Here is a 22,751-nt window from a genome sequence, read left to right on the forward strand (position 1 = left end):
ATTATATTATATTAAGTAATAAGCTAATGATAATGCACCAACTACACACAGAAATATAAGGATCTATATATAGATAAACACAGTAAATTGATAAAAGATTTATTGCCTCTAATTTGGACTTAGTGATAAGAAACCTAATGAATAGGGAAATCCTTTCGTTGCTATATAAACAGTCTTTGTGCCAACAAACTAGACAAACCATACAAAATAAAAGAAAAAAGATAATGAGGAAATTGAAATTATCTTTGATAGCCAATGAGAGATCAAGAAAAAAAACATTCATGAAGAGGAAGAAAGGGATAACGAAGAAACTTCACGAGTTGACAACTCTTTGTGGTGTCCAAGCTTGTGGGGTCATATACAGTCCGTATATGTCGGTACCAGAGGTTTGGCCGTCAAAGGAAGGTGCACAAGAGGTGGCAATGAAGTTTATGGAGATGCCGATGGCAACAAGAAACAAAAAGATGATGGATCAAGAAACATATTTGCGGGAGCAGATTACCAAAATCAAAGAGCAAGTATACAAGCTGGCTGTTGAGAATCGGGAGTTACAAGTTAAACGATTTATGTTTGATTGTCTTGAAGGAAATATGTCGGAGTATCATTATGGTGCAAATGACCTTCACGATTTGCATCGCTATATTGATCAATATATCAATCAGCTTACTCAAAGGATGCAAATTCATTTAGAAAATGGTGAGTCTTCTTCTTTCTCTCCTCTTCCTGTTGGAGTTGCGGATATAGATCCTCCTGCTCTTGCAGATTTTGCTGTTGGTGTGAATACAGCCGCGGTAAGTGCTACTAGAGAGTTTTGTGCTCATATTCCATACCAAAATATGAATATGAATCAAAATCTGCAAGAACCGGTTCAATATCATACTTCGCATGATTTTTATGGTCATATTCAAGGAGTCTACAATAACATGACTTGGAATCATGATTTGAATTTTGATTTAAATCATAACATGAATTTGAATGTAGATCTGAATTCCAATCAGTAATTGAATCAAGAAAACTCATTTAATGATATGATGCTGGCACAAAATGTGGGTTATGCTGGAGGACATGCTAGAATTCCTTTGATAGATGGAAACCACTACAACTATCACCAACAACCAACTGTTGATCTTGCCATCACCAATCACATGCCTTCCATCACCTCCTCTACCACCTCTACTACTAGTGTTTATGCTTCATACAGTAACAATAATCTTTAATTAAAAGAAGCATATTTTTACTGTAGTTTTCAGTTGTCTGAATTTATGAGTTTTATTTTCTTCATTTCAGAAAAAAATATTTAATGTTGTCTTTATTTTTATTCTTTTTTCAATTAATTGTTGTTGGCTAAGGGTTCTACCTGAATGCATTTATCTTGTTTTGATTATTAAGAAATGTATTTGTGCATCATAGCGTATCAATTTTAGTTTTATTGAAGAAGTTTAGTTTTTCGAAATAAAATAATTAGGTTTTTTGAAATATAATAAAACAATTAAGCAGGTACAACCAAAGATGTGGGCAAATTAACTAGAGTTTGTTTTTTCACAAAATATCTTATTCTTATCATCATATTTGCCACCCAAAAATGTGGGCAAGTTTATTTTTTATTTTATTTTTTTTTTTTTTTTGTGAAGTAGTATGTTTAATCACCATCAAAATTAGTTTGACTTTTCAGAAAACGATGATATTTAGTGCTAAAATTCGAAAAATAAAGAGCATGTTAAGTACCCACATTCGTAGACACATTTCAGTGACCAAAATATTTATTACATTTTTGTGGTTTATTCATTAGAATTCCTTTAAGTCTGGTACTAAATTCAGGACAATGATTCAATGAAACTACCAGACGTGTTTTTAAAAATAATAGAATTAAATACTCTATTATATTTAATTACACCCAAAAATAAACCAACAACAAACCAATATGCATAGCGGAAGGAATATATACCAAACCAATTCTAATTTATTATGAATATAATATCCATTATAACCAATAAAAATCAGTAAACTAAGACCATCTCCACTAAATAACTTGTATTCACTTGCTTATAATTAAAATAATCATATAATTAATATTACACTAATCAAACCAATCCACTTACAAGTTTAAAAATCCAATCCACTAGAGATCTCCTATCAAAATTTCCTAATCATTAAAATAATAATTTTTAAAAAATTTGTTTATTATTTATCAAATTTTCATAAATTATTAAATAATCCAAGATAACAAAACAATTATTTCAATTACTTAATTACATTAAAAAGAAAACAATTATTTTTACATAATTGGGAAGTATTAGCATCCTCTAGGACCGGAGAGACGACCAACAAAATTGTACTGCAAATTATCAAATTATATAGTTTATACTTTGGCAAGATAGTTTAGGCTCTCAGCATGGAAAGTAAAGATTCATACGTTTGGGTATGTGTCGACTGGAATATCCACCCTGATTGGCTGCTTGACGATGAGACCGGACGAGCTACCGGGAGAGTTTAGCCAATTTGGTGCTGGAGGGTGATGAAACAGATCTCTGCAAAGTAAAAGATAAACCAACAACCTGTTAAAAGTCATTTAAACCTTAACGCATAAGAACCTGTCAAAGATATATATGATTGCAGCATCAAAACCAAGAAGAAAATGAAATACATTTTATCAAATACTTCTTCCACGGAATAAGGGGCAATGTATTGCATTGTCGCAACTTAGCAACCTGTAATTTCTTATCCTAATTCATAATATTCATGGAATAATGATAGTGGAATGGAGAGATATCATAGTCTCAACTAAGTTAGTGAATAATAAAAACGTTCACACTAGTTAAAATAGATTGTAACAGACTGCAAACAAAGACTATGCACTAACCTTTGCTATGATCTCTACGAAGGTCACACTTGTGATCTGTATGATATCAAAAAGGTTTTGTATGCATGGATTCCTGTGAGACAACTCAGAATAAGAATTCCAAGAAATTAGTTCTTCATAATAAGATCAACATCATTTGTTTTTTGCTAACATCTAACTAAACATTTGTTTTTTGTATAAAAGTCCTAGTTCTGACGCAAGAAACAAAAAATTAAAGTAGATCTTACGAAGAAGAAAAGAAACTCTAACTATAACAGTATGGCGTAAGCTTGTGACGTTCTAAAGATACTTGCCAACAGAAAAATTGCAAATGATCCAAATCAGTATGACCTTGAGCATACAAGAATACATGAAGTTCCACTCCTTTTCACTTAGCAATCACGTTGATAAGGGTATGTAAGAAAATGTCAGATCTTAAGCAGAGTGGAGTATTTATAGCTTCACGAAGTCAACCATCACAAAACGAAGAAAAAAGCTGATTCTATAAGATATTGAGGCACTAACAATCCATTACCCAATCGAGGCCAGACAAACAGGGTTCCTAGGTTTAGATAAATGTTTTAAAATTATAAGCATAAGACTTTTTATAGAATCCAGTACACAATTGCAGTAGTTTGAGCTAAAATAAAGAGCTTAATTTGCAGTGGTGGGTAGATAGCAACTCATATTTGAAGATCCAAATCAGTAGAACAGAGATAGAACAAAAAAAAGAAAACAAGTCAACAACAACACGAAGAAGAATAAGAAAAAAAAAAACATTTAGGTGACTGAGAAGGGTGCAGAGTGAGATGGTGATTGGTTTAAATTACTTATCTTGCTCAACGGGGAAAGAAGGCTGTGATCGGAGACCACCACCATAGAAGTTAGGTGACTGAGAAGCCGACGGAGACACAGTAAAAGGCGTCGATACGTAACGAATCTCCCTCCACCAGTAACACCAAGGTAGATTAAATGATCCTGTATCTTCAAGTTTTGTTGGTATAACAGCTTCCCCAATCTCTTTTAGATCCTTCATGTCTTGTTCCTGAGCTTTCATCTTGGATAATTCAAGCAGCATGTCCTTGTAGGAAGGATTTTGAACAAATTTGCTCAAGTCAGGCCCTCTCTCCTCTTCCTTGTAAGCAATGGTAATCTCTTGTATAGCCATTACTTCCTTCAAGACTTTCACTTCCTCCTTCTTCTCAATGACAACCTCTTGTTGTATGGCCATTACTTCCTTCTTTTCAATGACTGCTTCTTCCTTCAAAGCCATCACTTCATCTTTCTTCTCAATGACAACCTCTTCTTTCAAAGCTGTCACTTCCTCTTGTTGCAAAGCCATCAATCTGCTTATTGGTTCAGCTTTTCAAACTGCCTTGCCTCCTCAATCTGCTTATTGGCTTGCCCAAGCAACAATTGTTGCATCATAGTGCATAAGTCAGGTGCTTGGGCTTGGTAGGTCTGAAACATTGGAGTGTGACACCATTGAGTCTGGAAACCTTGTTGTTGGTGCATGGGTGCATAATAGAACTCACTGCCTTGAAACATGGTTACTGACTCGAACAGACACTCCGTCGAGCACAGGCTCGAGTTGATGGTCGAGTCGACTGGGAAGTGCTGTCTATTTAGATCCGGCGTCTGACTCAATCAAGTGCTCGATCACGACTCGGCTCGAGTGGTGGTCGAGTTGATGGTCGAGCTGGCACCTGAAACTCAATCACAGACAAGCAGGAGAAGAAACAAGAGCAGTAGTGAACAAGTGGTTATACGAACTTAATCTTAGACTAATATGGATCCTAAATGTCACAAAAAACACACTCAAATGGGCAACGGCGCCAAATTGAAACAGGCTTATTTTGTATGGTGGTTAATTGATGATGGATGTAAGCATGGTGATATGAATGGAATGATGGATGGGTGTTTCAATTCCCCTTATGCTATTGCAGTACAAGAGGTATCAATCCTATCTGAGTGTTTGTGAACAGTTAAGAGTGCATATGAATCTAAGTTAAGACAAATGTAAAGATTGCTTGTCACTAACAATCCTAAAATGATAATGTAAAATGCAGAAAATAAACTACAAGAACCAAGAACTAATGCAAATGAAACTGAATGATTGAAACAGTAATGAAGCAAGAACAGAAATAGAAACTACTACTAATGAACTAATGCAAGACAATCAATGAACTGAAAACTAAATGTATGCAACAGGAATGAAACAGGAATGAGACAGGAATGAAATGCAAAACATAAACCAGAGTTCTGGGGATGAACTCGAGCAAACACTCGACCGAGTGTAGGTCGAGTGGGAGGTCGAGTTGGCTAAATCCGGAAAACAGAGCAACACAATAAAACAGAGCAATGCAAATACGAATCATTCACAAGCAAGCAACAGGGTTAAGACTTTAAAATCAATAAACAAAGAAGGTCCTGAGGATGGATTCATGGGATGAACTAATCATTGTGGTTATCTAACTTGGTCAACAAATCTCAAGCAAACTTTGAGCTAACCTCTAGACATATGAATCTAAGACAAGTTTCTCCCACTCTCATGGTCAAGAAACAATCAAACCTATGCAATTCTAGACTTGTTCTCACACAGTAAAGAATCTACACAAGCAGGCATTAAGCAATACATCTCAAACCAAACAAGACCTCTAATCTCTTAGCAAGCCTAATGGTAAGCTCTAGATCTAGCCTTATCTATGCTTCTTAAACATTGGTGTGATGCTAAGGAGCTTGAAATCAGATCCTAACCTCTCAGTTCAGGATCAGCATTAAGAACATCTAGCCTAGAAGAGATCTACAACAATCAAGCTTGACCAAATCACACAAACCACAAGATCAATCCATCCTAACCATCCTCAAGATCCTAGAAGACTACTCACAACAAGACATGATGAAACAAATCAAAAACCCAGAAAATATTGAAACTTGCATTATTAGAAAGATGAAACAAAGATCTTCAATATTAATCAAAGGATCAAACTCAAATTCTCAATATTAAGAAAGTTATGAAACTAACAATATTGAGGAATTTAGTCTTTTTCAAGTACAAGATCTAAGAAAAATAAAAGTGCAAAAGGAAATAATTCCCAAAAGGGTAAAAACTAGGTTTAGAGAATATCTAAAAAAGCTGGACTCCTTTGGTGGCTGCAGGTACAAGGCTTTATATAGGAGGGGAGTGGAAGCCCTAAAAATAGAAAAAGTCAGAGTAGTCGACGGCTCGGTCAACTCGACCAGTGCTCGGTCGAGTGGCTGGTCGAGCTGGCTTCTCTCGTGCAATCTCCACTCGGTCGAGTCCTCCTCAGCACACGGTCGAGTGTCTGGTCGAGTGTGCGGTCGAGTTGGACTCTAGACCTTGGTTCTTCAGCCTTAACTCCCTTGTTTCCTCCTCATGATTGCTTCACATCTCTCCTCCATTGCTTCCATACTCCTTAAGCTCCAAAATCACCTGTGTATGCATGAAAAGATGCAAATGCAATGCAACTAAACTCTAATGCATGATTAGTGCTAAAGCTACACAAATAATGGCCTAAATGATTAGCAAAAGATGCAAAAGATGTGAAATAAACTAAGGGAAAAACAAGGTAAAATATATGAACATCAGATATTCATGGATGATCTTTCAGTTTATGGATCTTCATTCAAGAGCTGTTTGGATAATCTTTGTAAGGTACTAGCAAGATGTGAAGAGGAGCATTTAGTGCTTAACTGGGAGAACTGCCACTTCATGGTTACAGATGGTATTGTGCTTGGCCACCAGGTTTCAGAAGCTGGAATAGAGGTTGACCGCGCTAAGATAGAGGTGATGACAGGTCTTCAACCACCAGAAAATGTGAAGTCAGAAAGGACCTTTCTTGGGCCATGAAGGGTTCTACAGTTGTTTTATTAAGGATTTCAGCATGATAGCTAGGCCACTTACTGCTTTGCTGTGTAAAGATTTCAAGCTTGAATTCATGAATGCCGCATAGATTTTGAGAGGATCAAGCAAGAGTTTGTGAGTGCTCCAATTGTTCAGCCACAGAATTGAGATTTACCATTTGAGGTAATGTGTGATGCTAGTGGTTTTGCAGTTAGAGCAGTGCTGGGACAGAGGAAAGATAAGAAACTTTATGCTATCTACTATGCAAGCAGAACACACGATGATGTACAAAGAAACTATGCAACAACAGAAAAGGAGTTGTTGGCGGGTGGTGTTTGCTTTTGAGAAGTTCCGGTCTTATTTAATCGATTCCAAGGTTATTGTTCATACTGATCATGTTGCATTAAAGTATTTGATGCAGAAGAAGGATGCTAAGCCTAGACTTTTGAGATGGATTCTTCTTCTTCAAGAGTTTGACATTGAAATTCAGGGATAAGAAAGGAGTTGAGAATGGTGTTTTTGATCACTTGTCAAGGATTATGATTGATGATGATGTTCCAATCCATGATTTTTTTACCTGAAGAACATGTTTACTTTGTTGATACAGGTTTTCAGACTGATAACGTGATGAATACACCTTCGGCTAAACCAGCATCGACCGACACCACCTGGGTGTCGGTCGACACCACCTACGAGACCAAAGTATATGTTCGAGACAATATTTCAGCATCGACCAAAACCACCATAAGTTTCAGTCGACAACCCTCTCTTTTACCGAGACAAATTGGCCGCTTGATGGAGATGTAGCCGCTGTGGCTAGCTCCAACCAACCTTGGTATGCTGATATAGCCAATTATCTTGCTCGCAGAAGTAGAACCAGACAAATTCACCAGGCTATCACAAGAAGAGGTTCTTGAGAGAACTTAGAAGATACTATTGGGATAAGCCATACTTGTATAAGCATTGTAGTGATGGAGTTTACAGAAGATGTCTAGCTGAGACTGAAGTTCCTGATGTTCTGTTTCATTTCCATGGATCAGATTATGGTGGACTCTTTGCTACCTTTAAGACAGTGTCCAAGGTTCTACAAGCAGGGTTTTGGTGGCAACAATGTTCAAAGACGCTCATGAGTTTGTCTCTCGATGTGATGCTTGTTAGAGAAGGGGACAAATTAGTAAGAGTATGAGATGTCACAAAATTTCATCCTTGAGGTTGAAGTTTTTGATTGTTGGAGCATAGACTTTATGGGACCATTCCCTTCCTCTTACAAGAATCACTACCTCCTAGTAGTTGTTGACTATGTATCCAAGTGGGTTGAAGCAATTACAAGTCCTAATAACGATTATGCTATGGTTCTTAAGCTGTTTAAGACCATTATCTTTTCTCGGTTTGGAGTGCCTCGAATTGTTATCAGTGAGGGAGGTAAGGATTTTATCAATAAAGTGTTTGACAAGCTGTTGAAGAAGTATGGAGTTCAACATAGAGTCACTACTCCATATCACCCGCAGACTAGTCGACAAGTTGAGGTTTCCAACCGTCAGATTAAGGAGATTCTTGAGAAAAAGGTAGGTGTTACAAGGAAAGATTGGGCTATGAAGTTAGATGATGCATTTTGGGATTATCGGACCGCTTATAAAACACCACTTGGCACTACTCTTTTCCATCTACTTTATGGGAAAGCATGTCATCTTCCAGTGAAATTAGAGCACAAAGCAGCCTGGACTGTTAAATTGATGAATTTTGATGCCAAGATAGCTTCAGAGAAGGTTAGTACAACTAAATGAGTTGGAAGAGTTATGTTTCATGCATTTGAGAATTCTAAACTGTACAAGGAGAGGACAAAGGATTATCATGATAAAAAGATCATCTCACGACACTTTGAGCCTAATGACCAGGTACTTCTATACAACTACCGCTTGACGCTGTTTCTAGGTAAGCTATGTTCCTCTTAATCCGGTCCTTTTGCCATTCAAGAGGTTAGACCATATGGAGCCATTGTGTTGCCGAACTCCAAAGGAGAGAAATTTATCGTTAATGGTCAGAGGGTGAAATATTATTGGGCGAAAGCCGAGATACCAGACGTACACATTGTGCATTTGGACGATCCACCCTCAGCCTAATCTGTTGCCAAGTCAAGCTAATGACTTAAAAGAAGCGTTTGGTGGGAGGCAACCCACCAGTAGAAACTAATTATTTTCTATTTTCTTATTTTTGTTAATATATTAACTTTTAGTTTTGAGTTTTATTTGTTTCAGAAAAATAATATAAAAAACAATAAAAACGTCCGGACAGCATTGATTAGAGCATAGCATCGACCGACACCACTTGGGAGTCGTTCGACACCGGTGTTGGACCGCATAACTGATAAAAGGCTATCCGGCTACATACTTTTGGATTTGTTTAATGGGCTTTAAATTTTTAGTGGGCTGGGTTTAACTGATGAGCATCGACCGACACCACTAATTGGGTGTCGGTCGACATCGAGAACAGACGCGAAAAACCTTTATAACCCTAGCCGTCTTCTTCATTATTCACCTTCCTCCAAAACCCGACCAAACACTTCAAAACTTCATAACTTCTTCAATTTTGTTCCGTCTTGAGTGATTTTTGGTGCTAACCCACTCAATTTTCCCTCTTTTTTTTCAGATCCAGTGTCAATTTCCTGGTTTGGAGCGATGTCACTCCTGAAAAAACAGAAAATGACTGGTGGCAAAGCTTCTTCTTCTCGCCAGTCCGGCCACCGTCAGCCACTGCGAGCTCCGGCGAGACCCTCCACCACCTTGCCTGACCTCTCTCTTCCTTCTCCCATTCCATCTCTCCCTCCATGGCCAAAGGAGGAACATGCCAAGATTAGCACTGAAAAGAAATGGGATGATGAACCTCTTGTTGAGCTTGGGAAGCCTGTATTCATCAACAGGCCATTGCTGAATCAGTGGGGGGAGAGTATGAGACAATGGTGTACAATGCTTGGTTAGAAGTTACTATCAAACCCACCAGGTTTGTTGATCCTGCTATTATTCATAGGATGGTAACTTATGCTGAGGTTTTAGGTTTGTTAGAGAAGATGCGCTTGGGAACTGTATGCACTAAGCAATATGATTGTTATCCGGATTTAGTGCGTAAGTTTATGGCTTTTATTAGTATTACTTATGAGGATAAGCAGGATCCGCAGTCTTATGGCATAAGATTTTCTGAGATTTGTGATATCTACGAGTGGCCCCGTTTCTTTCAGCACACTTCTCTGCCAAAGCAGTATTTGGGTGTTTCTACTCTTTGGTATTTCATAGGCATTGGAGAGTATAACTCCAAGGAGTCTCTTCAGTCAGATGTCAGACATCCAGCGCTCAAGTATGTTCATCGTGCCATTGGCAACACTTTCTTTTGTAAGATGGAACCAGGAAAGATGAGAGCTTGAGAGCTTCAGAGCTGTACTTGTTAGGCCTCAGAGTTGGTGACTTGATTCACCCTTTTACTGAGCGTAGTGATCCTGGAGCTATTAACTTTGGGAGTGTTTTTGCACATCACATGGTCTCTCTGCAGGCCAAGCCGTTTATGGGTATTGGTATTAAGACTGAGTCTGTGGGGAGCCTTCTTACCACGATTTTTCAGTTCAAGAACATATCTACCAACGGTTTCAGTGTCATCACCAAGAGGAATCTCATGGATGAAGGTTACTTGAAGAGTGCTACTTGGCTGAAACAGGATTTGATGTGGAGGTTTTCTAATGACACTGGAGAGAATTTGATTCGGCCGCCGCGACCTGATCTTACCACCATTGGTGATGAGGCGGAGCAGTTACGTTTTACTCCTACTGCTGATGACTTTGTTGCTTGTCCTCCTACTCGTCTCCATCGAGTACCGCGGACTACTCCTGCTGTTGCACCTGCGGTTGACCCTGATGGGGGTTTTGAGGTTGGTTCTTCTTCTGGGACCGCGGCATTTGAGTACCAGACCTCCACTATGTGTGCCATCTGAAACGCTATTGCTGAATTTTCTAGGTGTCGCTGCATTTTTCCTACTAGGCGCAGATCACCATCCCCTCCTGCCGGTCGAGGTGCTGATAATGCCTAGCTTCTAATCATGGTTTTCTTTATCTTTTTCGTTTTTAGGTTGAGTCATTTTTCTTCTTGCATTGAGTCAGTTTGAGTTTGGATTTGTATGAAACTAATGAAATATCTATCTATCATGTTGCTTTTAACTTGTGTTTGAATGCTTCTTAACAGAGTAATCATCCAAGGATTACTTACCAACACAATCTAACTGCAACTAACAAAGGATTTTCGATCATGTTTTGTCCGCAGAGGGTGTCAATCAACACCTTCATGGTGTCGGTCGACACTGTGAACTTCACAGAATAACATTGGTTGACCCATGGGTAACCTGTAACCAGTTCATCTTTTCATTACAATTTTCAATACATTTTTGTTTAACTTTGCTTCTCTCTTTCTTGATAACACTGGAGACAATGTTGTTTAAGTCTGGGGGAGGTGTCTACTAACTACTAACTATGTTTTTGTTTCTATTGTGTCAGTCAAAACCGTATTTTGTTTTTATTGAGTCAAATTTTTCAAATTTTTCTTCTGGGTATGATCTTTAACTAACAGTTTCTATTCTTTTGCTAACACTCTAATGACTCTTGATTAAGTTTGACCTCAGAACCGAAGTGTGGAAAAGACTATGGTTGTATGAACAATCCCGAAAGCCTTATTCAATGGATATCTGGTTAAATTAAAGTTTTCTCAATTTTTATCAAGATTTTAACTGGACTTAATCTCTTACTTTGGGAGTTGGAAATCAATGGACTAGACTTCTTCTTTGGGCCATACAAGACAGTGCAAGTTTTCAAAATATGTCTCCCCTCTCTCTTCCCTTCAGTACTCTAAAAAAAAAGAGAAAGATCATAAAAAAATGGAGAAACAAAAAAAGAAGAAGGATATAAGTGAGCTGAGGGATGTCGCGTAAACCTGTGCATACTTCTATAAAAAATTGTTTGATAAAAAATGTAAAATGATACTCTAGAAAATTAGAGAAAAATCAACCCCTTGTAAGTGAGAAAAGAGAGAGGAAAAGAGATGTATGAAGAATGTCTTGGCAAGAAGATAGATCATATGCCACTGATCGATATTCCCAAGGTAAGAACTCGCTTTTATTTGCTTTAATTTATTTAATGAGATTACAATGGCGAAACTAGAGACTCCAGAGGATTGTGGGATTTGAGTAAGGAATGTTGATGCTTTTTATTGACAAGTTGTATGAAGTAAATTCTTGAGAGTCAAGGCGATGAAGTGCGAAGATCAATTGCTTGCAGTTGAGTGAGTTCATATGTTTTCAAACGTCTTTAACAGGTCTAAGTTTCTGTTTTGCTTGAAGGCAAGCAAAAGCTAAGCCTGGGGGAGTTGATATATCATGGTTTTTACGGTTTTTAACCATGATATAAGTGTGCCCATAGAGCATCATCCAACTTCTTTGTCCAATCCTTCCTTGTGATACCTACTGTTTTCAAAAGAATTGCCTTGATTTCCCTGTTGGAAACTTCAAATCGACCACTAGTTTGAGGATGGTAAGGAGTAGCAACCTTATGCTTCACTCCATGCTTCTTGAGAAGAATCTCAAAGACCTTGTTGATCAAGTGTCTTCCTCCATCACTTATGACCACTCTTGGAATACCAAACCTTGGAAAGATGATTGTCTTAAACAACTTCAACACCACCTTTGCATCATTAGTAGGACTAGCTATGGCTTCTACCTATTTAGAGACATAATCAACAGCCACAAGTATGTAGTTATTACCATATGAAGAAGGGAATGGTCCCATGATGTCTATATCCCATACATCAAACACTTCAACTTAGTTTGAGGCATTTCATCGCTCATGCTGATGTTTCCCTTTCTTTGACATAAATCACACTTGGAGATAATCTCTTTAGTGTCCTTGAACATTTTTGGCCACCACAAACCAGCTTGAAGGATTTTTGTAACTGTCTTGAATGTGGTGAAGTGACCCCCATAGGCTGCTCCATGACAAAGTTCTACTACCCTTCTATCTCTTCTTTAGAAACACATCTTCTATAAATTTTGTCCTACAAAAAGCGAAGAGATAAGGTGCATCCTAGTAGTAGTTATTGATGTCCTTAAATAACTTTTTTTCTAGCATATCCCACCAAGTTTGGTGGCTAAAGACCACAAGCTAGGTAGTTAACATAATCTGCATACGAAGGACTATTCTCTTCTAAACTTATGACCTCTACAAGCTTTTTCCAAGTCTCATGGCTCTTATCTAGAAGTTGAATTGCCATTAGCCGCTATTCCAGAAGTGAATCATTGATTGGAATCTCATTGTCAATCCTCAATCTAGATAGATGAAAAGCTACTCAATTCTCAATGCCTTTCTTATCTTTAATCTCCAAATCAAACTCTTGAAGCAACAATATCCAACTCTTGAGCTTGAACTCCAATCTAGAGCTTGAACTATTGGAGCACTAACCAACTCCAGATTTGGAGATTTGGAGATTAAAGACAAGAAAGGCATTGATATTCAAATGGTAAACTAGATTTGGAGAGTGTTCCATATAAAGAAAGAGTTGGTTAGTGCTCCAATAGTTCAATATCAATTTGGAGCTTGAACTATTAGAGCACTAACCAACTCTTCATTTATCTTCTTGAAAGCTTGTAGACACTCCTCATCAAACTCAAATGCAACATATTTACACAACAACCTTGTAAGAGGCCTAGCAATCTTTGAGAAGTCTTTTATAAACCTTCTATAAAACCCAGCATGGTCCAAGAAGCTTCTCATTTCCTTGCTGAATTTGGTGGTGCTAGATTGGTCATCACATCAATCTTAGCTCTATCAACCTCAATGCCCTTCTCTGAAATCTTGTGTCCCAACAAAATCCCTTCTTTCACCATGAAGTGACACTTCTCCCAATTCGAAACCAAATTGGTTTCTTCACATCTCTTTAAAACCCTGCAAAGATTAGAAAGGCAAGAAAAAAAGAATCTTCATATACAAAGAAGTCATCCATGAATACTTCAACAACATTTTCAATGAGATCCGAGAAAATGGACATCATACACCGTTGGAAAGTAGCGGGTGCATTACATAGTCCAAACAGCATTCTATATATATATGAAGGTACCGAGACATGTAAATATTGATATACGAAAGAATCCTGAGTAACCGTCTAAAAAGCAATAATGACTATGGTTTGCTAACCGTTCTAACATTTGATCGATAAACAGTAAAGGGAAGTGATATTCTAGAGGCGGCATTAACTTTTCTATAATCAATACACATGCAATGTCCAATTATAATCCTTGAAGGAATTAACTCATCTTTATCATTCTTAACAACAGTGACTCCTCCTTTATAGGGTACCACATGTACCGGTGAAATCCATGTACTATCCGATATAGGATATATGATACCCGTATCATGGAGCTTTAGAATCTCTTTCCTCACTAGATCTCTTAGGTTAGGATTTAACAATCTTTGTGGTTCAATGGAAGTCATTGATTCATCATCTAAATGTATCCTATGCATGCAAAGAGATTCAAAGATTCCTTTAATATCATCTAGTGAAAAACCAATAGCTCTCCTTTAGTTCTTTAATTTACCTAGGAGAGTAACAGTTTATAGTTCACTAAGTTCTTCATTGATAATAACAGGATAAGTAGAGTTTTGTTCCAAGAAAATCATACCTTAGCCCTTTAGGAAATGGTTTAAAATCAATCTTGGGTGCTTTAAGCTCACTCAAATCATCATTTGAGTCCCATTCAACTGAGTTCACCACCTGCTCTTTCAACTCAAGGAAGCTTCCATTATCACTAGAAGGCTTGCGAGAGTCAAGAATCTTCTCATACCCTTCACTATCTTCCTTTAGTAACCCAAACTCTCCTTGTTTAACAGTCAAAGTGTTTTGGGGCTCATCTTCTATGGCTAACTCTTCCAAAAGCTTATCAGCCAAAACATCCATTTCTTCAATGTAGAAAGCTTGTCTTTTAATTTTAGGCTTCCTCATCACCTTGTTGATGTCAAAACACAAGGCTTCCTTTCCTAAATTCAAATGAATCTTTCCTCTTTTCACATCAATCATAGCTCCAGCGGTTCTTAGAAATGGGCGTCCCAAGATGAGTGGGTCCTTTGGTTCGTCATACATTTCTAATTCAACAAAGTCAGTTGGAATCTCAAAATTCCCTACCATGACGGGTAAGTCTTCAAGCAGTCCTACCGGGGTTCTAACTGACCTATCCGACCTATCCGCAAGAACAAGGGAGATTCTACACTCTTTGTAGCGAGTGAAACCTAATCTTTTGGCAACCGAGAGAGGCATCAAGCTCACACTATCCCCAAGATCACATAAACAATGGCTAAAAGATAAAGGTCCCAATGAACAAGAGTGAAACTACCAGGATCATCAAGCTTCTTTGCTACTATCTTGTTTTGAATGATAGCACTACACTCATGGGTTAATATTATCATTCCTTGAGGAACTTGTCGTATGATGGGTTCAGCAAGAATGCATCAATGAGTGGCATTGTAATAGCAACATCTGTTATTTGTGCATCAAACATAGCTCTATACTTGTCCACTTGTTGTTTCTTAAACCGACCAGGAAATGACAATCTTGGCTCATAAGGTGGAGGCACAAATAGAGTCTCTTTGGCAGCCACTTGACTCTTCTTGGAAACTCCATCAATGATCTTGTCCTGCTTAGGATCCTCCACCACTTTACTCTTCCCTTTGTCAACCACAACCTCTTCAGATTCTATGTCTTTACCATAATCTTGCTCTATCAACTCATCTTCAACTTCAATCTCAACCACTACCTCCCCTTCTTTAGGCTCAATGTCCCTATTGAGCTATTGAGTAGACAACTTCTTATCACTTCTCAGTGTTATTGAAACGACCTAACCCTTTTTTCTAATATTAATAACTAATAATCTAGTGATCTCATAGTCACTAACATCCTAACCCCAATCAAACAACAGCGGATAACATAAACGATACCATTAAACCAATGAATTAACCAATAACCAAATATCCAACATTAATTCCATAACAAATAAACCAACAAACCAATCCAACATAAAACAAAGAACCAACAATCTTAGACAACATTCTAAGGATTCAACTCTAGCAACCTACAGAAGCCAAACAACAACCAATCGAGCCACTAGAACACCCTCCTCTTTATTGCCTTGATTCCAGGATCACACTTTGCCTTTACCTGCACCACAAACACAAATTGAGATGCCAGAGTATTGTCATAAACACTCAGTGATGCAATCCTCCCATCTATTGGGCTACACACACAAGCAACTGAGATTCCAATGTCAAACAATTATCAAACAAACATAACTAACAAGGGAAACAAGTATCATCTGCTCGTTGAAAAGGGAGGTGTCGACCGACACCAGCCAAGTGTCGATTGACACAGGCTATTGGTGTCGACCGACACTACCCCTCAGTGTCGATCAATACTACTCCATGGTGTCGATCGACACTAACTCCGCAGATGCGATCTGATCAAAGCCAAGAGTCGAATCTCGCTCCTCTTCACCTCCTATCTGTCCATAACTTGACCAAAAGTCATATGAAACCGTAAGAACCCTATAGCAATCATAACAAGCAAGAAAAACACCACAACATCACATAAAAAGCAAGACAAAGGTAATCTCAGGCTTAGATCAGCCATGGTCATGCACTCACCTCTTTTGTAGAAAGTTTCTGACCCAAACTGACGAATCCAACACCCAAGCAACCTCGTATTACGTCTCAAGCCCTGGATCTTCACTCCCATAGAAAGATCTCCAAGGAAAAGCACCAAAACTCCAAAATCTCCCAAGAACGCTCTCTTTCTCTCTGTTTCTCTCTGAAAAACGGAAACAACACTGAAACCATGACCTAGGTCGACTTTCCACTGCTATATTACTTCTAATAATTAGCTAATAAAAAGTATTTTTAAATAAAAATAGCTGGTCATAACGCCCCTAAAGGTATTATATCTAATATATTTTTTTCTATATTTCAAATTTTATTCACAAAAGTATTCTTATATTACTAACCGCACGTTCTAGATATGTTCTTCCTTTTTTTTTGGACAAAATTCTTCCAAATTTAACAATCTATGAACAAATTAAGCTAGATAAAATTAGTTTTAATAATATAAGTAACTTATATGTATATATATATATATATATTATATTAAGTAATAAGCTAATGATAATGCACCAACTACACACAGAAATATAAGGATCTATATATAGATAAACACAGTAAATTGATAAAAGATTTATTGCCTCTAATTTGGACTTAGTGATAAGAAACCTAATGAATAGGGAAACCCTTTCGTTGCTATATAAACAGTCTATGTGCCAACAAACTAGACAAACCATACAAAATAAAAGAAAAAAGATAATGAGGAAATTGAAATTATCTTTGATAGCCAATGAGAGATCAAGAAAAAAACATTCATGAAGAGGAAGAAAGGGATAACGAAGAAACTTCACGAGTTGACAACTCTTTGTGGTGTCCAAGCTTGTGGGGTCATATACAGTCCGTATATGTCGGTACCAGAGGTTTGGCCGTCAAAGGAAGGTGCACAAGAGGTGGCAATGAAGTTTATGGAGATGCCGATGGCAACAAGAAACAAAAAGATGATGGATCAAGAAACATATTTGCGGGAGCAGATTACCAAAATCAAAGAGCAAGTATACAAGCTGGCTGTTGAGAATCAGGAGTTACAAGTTAAACGATTTATGTTTGATTGTCTTGAAGGAAAGATGTCGGAGTATCATTATGGTGCAAATGACCTTCACGATTTGCATCGCTATATTGATCAATATATCAATCAGCTTACTCAAAGGATGCAAATTCATTTAGAAAATGGTGAGTCTTCTTCTTTCTCTCCTCTTCCTATTGGAGTTGCGGATATAGATCCTCCTGCTCTTGCAGATTTTGCTGTTGGTGTGAATACAGCCGCGGTAAGTGCTACTAGAGAGTTTTGTGCTCATATTCCATACCAAAATATGAATATGAATCAAAATCTGCAAGAACCGGTTCAATATCATACTTCGCATGATTTTTATGGTCATATTCAAGGAGTCTACAATAACATGACTTGGAATCATGATTTGAATTTTGATTTAAATCATAACATGAATTTGAATGTAGATGTGAATTCCAATCAGTAATTGAATCAAGAAAATTCATTTAATGATATGATGCTGGCACAAAATGTGGGTTATGCTGGAGGACATGCTAGAATTCCTTTGATAGATGGAAACCACTACAACTATCACTAACAACCAACTGTTGATCTTGCCATCACCAATCACATGCCTTCCATCACCTCCTCTGACACCTCTACTACTATTGTTTATGCTTCATACAGTAACAATAATCTTTAATTAAAAGAAGCATATTTTTACTGTAGTTTTCAGTTGTCTGAATTTATGAGTTTTATTTTCTTCATTTCAGAAAAAAATATTTAATGTTGTCTTTATTTTTATTCTTTTTTCAATTAATTGTTGTTGGCTAAGGGTTCTACCTGAATGCATTTATCTTTTTTTGATTATTAAGAAATGTATTTGCATCATAGCGTATCAATTTTAGTTTTATTGAAGAAGTTTAGTTTTTCGAAATAAAATAATTAGGTTTTTTGAAATATAATAAAACAATTAAGCAGGTACAACCAAAGATGTGGGCAAATTAACTAGAGTTTGTTTTTTCACAAAATATCTTATTCTTATCATCATATTTGCCACCCAAAAATGTGGGCAAGTTTTTTTTTTTTTTTTTTTTTGTGAAGTAGTATGTTTAATCACCATCAAAATTAGTTTGACTTTTCAGAAAACGATGATATTTAGTGCTAAAATTCGAAAAATAAAGAGCATGTTAAGTACCCACATTCGTAGACACATTTCAGTGACTAAAATATTTATTACATTTTTGTGGTTTATTCATTATAATTCCTTTAAGTCTGGTACTAAATTCAGGACAATGATTCAATGAAACTACCGGACGTGTTTTTAAAAATAATAGAATTAAATACTCTATTATATTTAATTACACCCAAAAATAAACCAACAACAAACCAATATGCATAGCGGAAGGAATATATACCAAACCAATTCTAATTTATTATGAATATAATATCCATTATAACCAATAAAAATCAGTAAACTAAGACCATCTCCACTAAATAACTTGTATTCACTTGCTTATAATTAAAATAATCATATAATTAATATTACACTAATCAAACCAATCCACTTACAAGTTTAAAAATCCAATCCACTAGAGAACTCCTATCAAAATTTCCTAATCATTAAAATAATAATTTTTAAAAAATTTGTTTGTTATTTATCAAATTTTCATAAATTATTAAATAATCCAAGATAACAAAACAATTATTTCAATTACTTAATTACATTAAAAAGAAAACAATTATTTTTACATAATTGGGAAGTATTAGCATCCTCTAGGACCGGAAGAGACGACCAACAAAATTGTACTGCAAATTATCAAATTATATAGTTTATACTTTGGCAAGATAGTTTAGGCTCTCAGCATGGAAAGTAAAGATTCATACGTTTGGGTATGTGTCGACTGGAATATCCACCCTGATTGGCTGCTTGACGATGAGACCGGACGAGCTACCGGGAGAGTTTAGCCAATTTGGTGCTGGAGGGTGATGAAACAGATCTCTGCAAAGTAAAAGATAAACCAACAACCTGTTAAAAGTCATTTAAACCTTAACGCATAAGAACGTGTCAAAGATATATATGATCTTGCAGCATCAAAACAAAGAAGAAAATGAAATACATTTTATCAAATACTTCTTCCACGGAATAAGGGGCAATGTATTGCATTGTCGCAACTTAGCAACCTGTAATTTCTTATCCTAATTCATAATATTCATGGAATAATGATAGTGGAATGGAGAGATATCATAGTCTCAACTAAGTTAGTGAATAATAAAAACGTTCACACTAGTTAAAATAGATTGTAACAGACTGCAAACAAAGACTATGCACTAACCTTTGCTATGATCTCTACGAAGGTCACACTTGTGATCTGTATGATATCAAAAAGGTTTTGTATGCATGGATTCCTGTGAGACAACTCAGAATAAGAATTCCAAGAAATTAGTTCTTCATAATAAGATCAACATCATTTGTTTTTTTGCTAACATCTAACTAAACATTTGTTTTTTGTATAAAAGTCCTAGTTCTGACGCAAGAAACAAAAAATTAAAGTAGATCTTACGAAGAAGAAAAGAAACTCTAACTATAACAGTATGGCGTAAGCTTGTGACGTTCTGCAAGTATCTCAGAAAGATACTTGCCAACAGAAAAATTGCAAATGATCCAAATCAGTATGACCTTGAGCATACAAGAATACATGAAGTTCCACTCCTTTTCACTTAGCAATCACGTTGATAAGCGTATGTAAGAAAATGTCAGATCTTAAGCAGAGTGGAGTATTTATAGCTTCACGAAGTCAACCATCACAAAACGAAGAAAAAAGCTGATTCTATAAGATATTGAGGCACTAACAATCCATTACCCAATCGAGGCCAAACAAACAGGGTTCCTAGATTTAGATAAATGTTTTAAAATTATAAGCATAAGACTTTTTATAGAATCCAGTACACAATTGCAGTAGTTTGAGCTAAAATAAAGAGCTTAATTTGCAGTGGTGGGTAGATAGCAACTCATATTTGAAGATCCAAATCAGTAGAACAGAGATAGAACAAAAAAAAGAAAACAAGTCAACAACAACACGAAGAAGAATAAGAAAAAAAAAACATTTAGGTGACTGAGAAGGGTGCAGAGTGAGATGGTGATTGGTTTAAATTACTTATCTTGCTCAACGGGGAAAAAAGGCTGTGATCGGAGACCACCACCATAGAAGTTAGGTGACTGAGAAGCCGACGGAGACACAGTAAAAGGCGTCGATACGTAACGAATCTCCCTCCACCAGTAACACCAAGGTAGATTAAATGATCCTGGATCTTCAAGTTTTGTTGGTATAACAGCTTCCCCAATCTCTTTTAGATCCTTCATGTCTTGTTCCTGAGCTTTCATCTTGGATAATTCAAGCAGCATGTCCTTGTAGGAAGGATTTTGAACAAATTTGCTCAAGTCAGGCCCTCTCTCCTCTTCCTTGTAAGCAATGGTAATCTCTTGTATAGCCATTACTTCCTTCAAGACTTTCACTTCCTCCTTCTTCTCAATGACAACCTCTTGTTGTATGGCCATTACTTCCTTCTTTTCAATGACTGCTTCTTCCTTCAAAGCCATCACTTTATCTTTCTTCTCAATGACAACCTCTTCTTTCAAAGCTGTCACTTCCTCTTGTTGCAAAGCCATCAATCTGCTTATTGGTTCAGCTTTTCAAACTGCCTTGCCTCCTCAATCTGCTTATTGGCTTGCCCAAGCAACAATTGTTGCATCATAGTGCATAAGTCAGGTGCTTGGGCTTGGTAGGTCTGAAACATTGGAGTGTGACACCATTGAGTCTGGAAACCTTGTTGTTGGTGCATGGGTGCATAATAGAACTCACTGCCTTGAAACATGGTTACTGACTCGAACAGACACTCCGTCGAGCACAGGCTCGAGTTGATGGTCGAGTCGACTGGGAAGTGCTGTCTATTTAGATCCGGCGTCTGACTCGATCAAGTGCTCGATCACGACTCGGTCGAGTGGTGGTCGAGTTGATGGTCGAGCTGGCACCTGAAACTCAATCACAGACAAGCAGGAGAAGAAACAAGAGCAGTAGTGAACAAGTGGTTATACGAACTTAATCTTAGACTAATATGGATCCTAAATGTCACAAAAACACACTCAAATGGGCAACGACGCCAAATTGAAACAGGCTTATTTTGTATGGTGGTTAATGATGATGGATGTAAGCAATGGTGATATGAATGGAATGATGGATGGGTGTTTCAATTCCCCTTTTGCTATTGCAGTACAAGAGGTATCAATCCTATCTGAGTGTTTGTGAACAGTTAAGATGTGCATATGAATCTAAGTTAAGACAAATGTAAAGATTGCTTGTCACTAACAATCCTAAAATGATAATGTAAAATGCAGAAAATAAACTACAAGAACCAAGAACTAAATGCAAATGAAACTGAATGATTGAAACAGTAATGAAGCAAGAACAGAAATAGAAACTACTACTAATGAACTAATGCAAGACAATCAATGAACTGAAAACTAAATGTATGCAACAGGAATGAAACAGGAATGAGACAGGAATGAAATGCAAAACATAAACCAGAGTTCTGGGGATGAACTCGAGCAAACACTCGACCGAGTGTAGGTCGAGTGGGAGGTCGAGTTGGCTAAATCCGGAAAACAGAGCAACACAATAAAAACAGAGCAATGCAAATACGAATCAATCACAAGCAAGCAACAGGGTTAAGACTTTAAAATCAATAAACAAAGAAGGTCCTGAGGATGGATTCATGGGATGAACTAATCATTGTGGTTATCTAACTTGGTCAACAATTCTCAAGCAAACTTTGAGCTAACCTCTAGACATATGAATCTAAGACAAGTTTCTCCCACTCTCATGGTCAAGAAACAATCAAACCTATGCAATTCTAGACTTGTTCTCACACAGTAAAGAATCTACACAAGCAGGCATTAAGCAATACATCTCAAACCAAACAAGACCTCTAATCTCTTAGCAAGCCTAATGGTAAGCTCTAGATCTAGCCTTATCTATGCTTCTTAAACATTGGTGTGATGCTAAGGAGCTTCAAATCAGATCCTAACCTCTCAGTTCAGGATCAGCATTAAGAACATCTAGCCTAGAAGAGATCTACAACAATCAAGCTTGACCAAATCACACAAACCACAAGATCAATCCATCCTAACCATCCTCAAGATCCTAAGAAGACTACTCACAACAAGACATGATGAAACAAATCAAAAACCCAGAAAATATTGAAACTTGCATTATTAGAAAGATGAAACAAAGATCTTCAATATTAATCAAAGGATCAAACTCAAATTCTCAATATTAAG

At 37.0% G+C, this 22,751-nt stretch overlaps 1 protein-coding gene and 2 pseudogenes across 2 annotated transcripts; 2 read left to right on the forward strand and 1 right to left on the reverse strand.

Moving 5' to 3' along the window:
• Nucleotides 1–224: 224 nt before the first annotated feature.
• LOC147919194 (agamous-like MADS-box protein AGL36 pseudogene) lies at nt 225–1,281 on the forward strand (annotated as a pseudogene). The gene has a single exon (XR_015592144.1). The product of XR_015592144.1 is annotated as an agamous-like MADS-box protein AGL36 pseudogene (transcript).
• Nucleotides 1,282–12,126: 10,845 nt separating this feature from the next.
• Nucleotides 12,127–12,724, reverse strand: LOC147919195 (uncharacterized). Its single transcript, XM_087503888.1, has 2 exons — nt 12,662–12,724; nt 12,127–12,450 (listed from the first exon to the last, which is right to left on the reverse strand). The coding sequence occupies exons 1-2, from the start codon at nt 12,722–12,724 to the stop codon at nt 12,127–12,129; spliced, it is 387 nt and encodes a 128-aa protein (XP_087360014.1).
• A 4,400-nt stretch (nt 12,725–17,124) lies between these two features.
• Nucleotides 17,125–18,057, forward strand: LOC147919196 (agamous-like MADS-box protein AGL36 pseudogene; annotated as a pseudogene).
• The last annotated feature ends 4,694 nt before the right edge of the window (nt 18,058–22,751 follow it).

This window comes from Camelina sativa, chromosome 20 (assembly GCF_030686135.1).
Source record: "Camelina sativa cultivar CO46 ecotype springtype chromosome 20, ASM3068613v1".
Classification (NCBI taxonomy): Eukaryota; Viridiplantae; Streptophyta; class Magnoliopsida; order Brassicales; family Brassicaceae; genus Camelina; species Camelina sativa.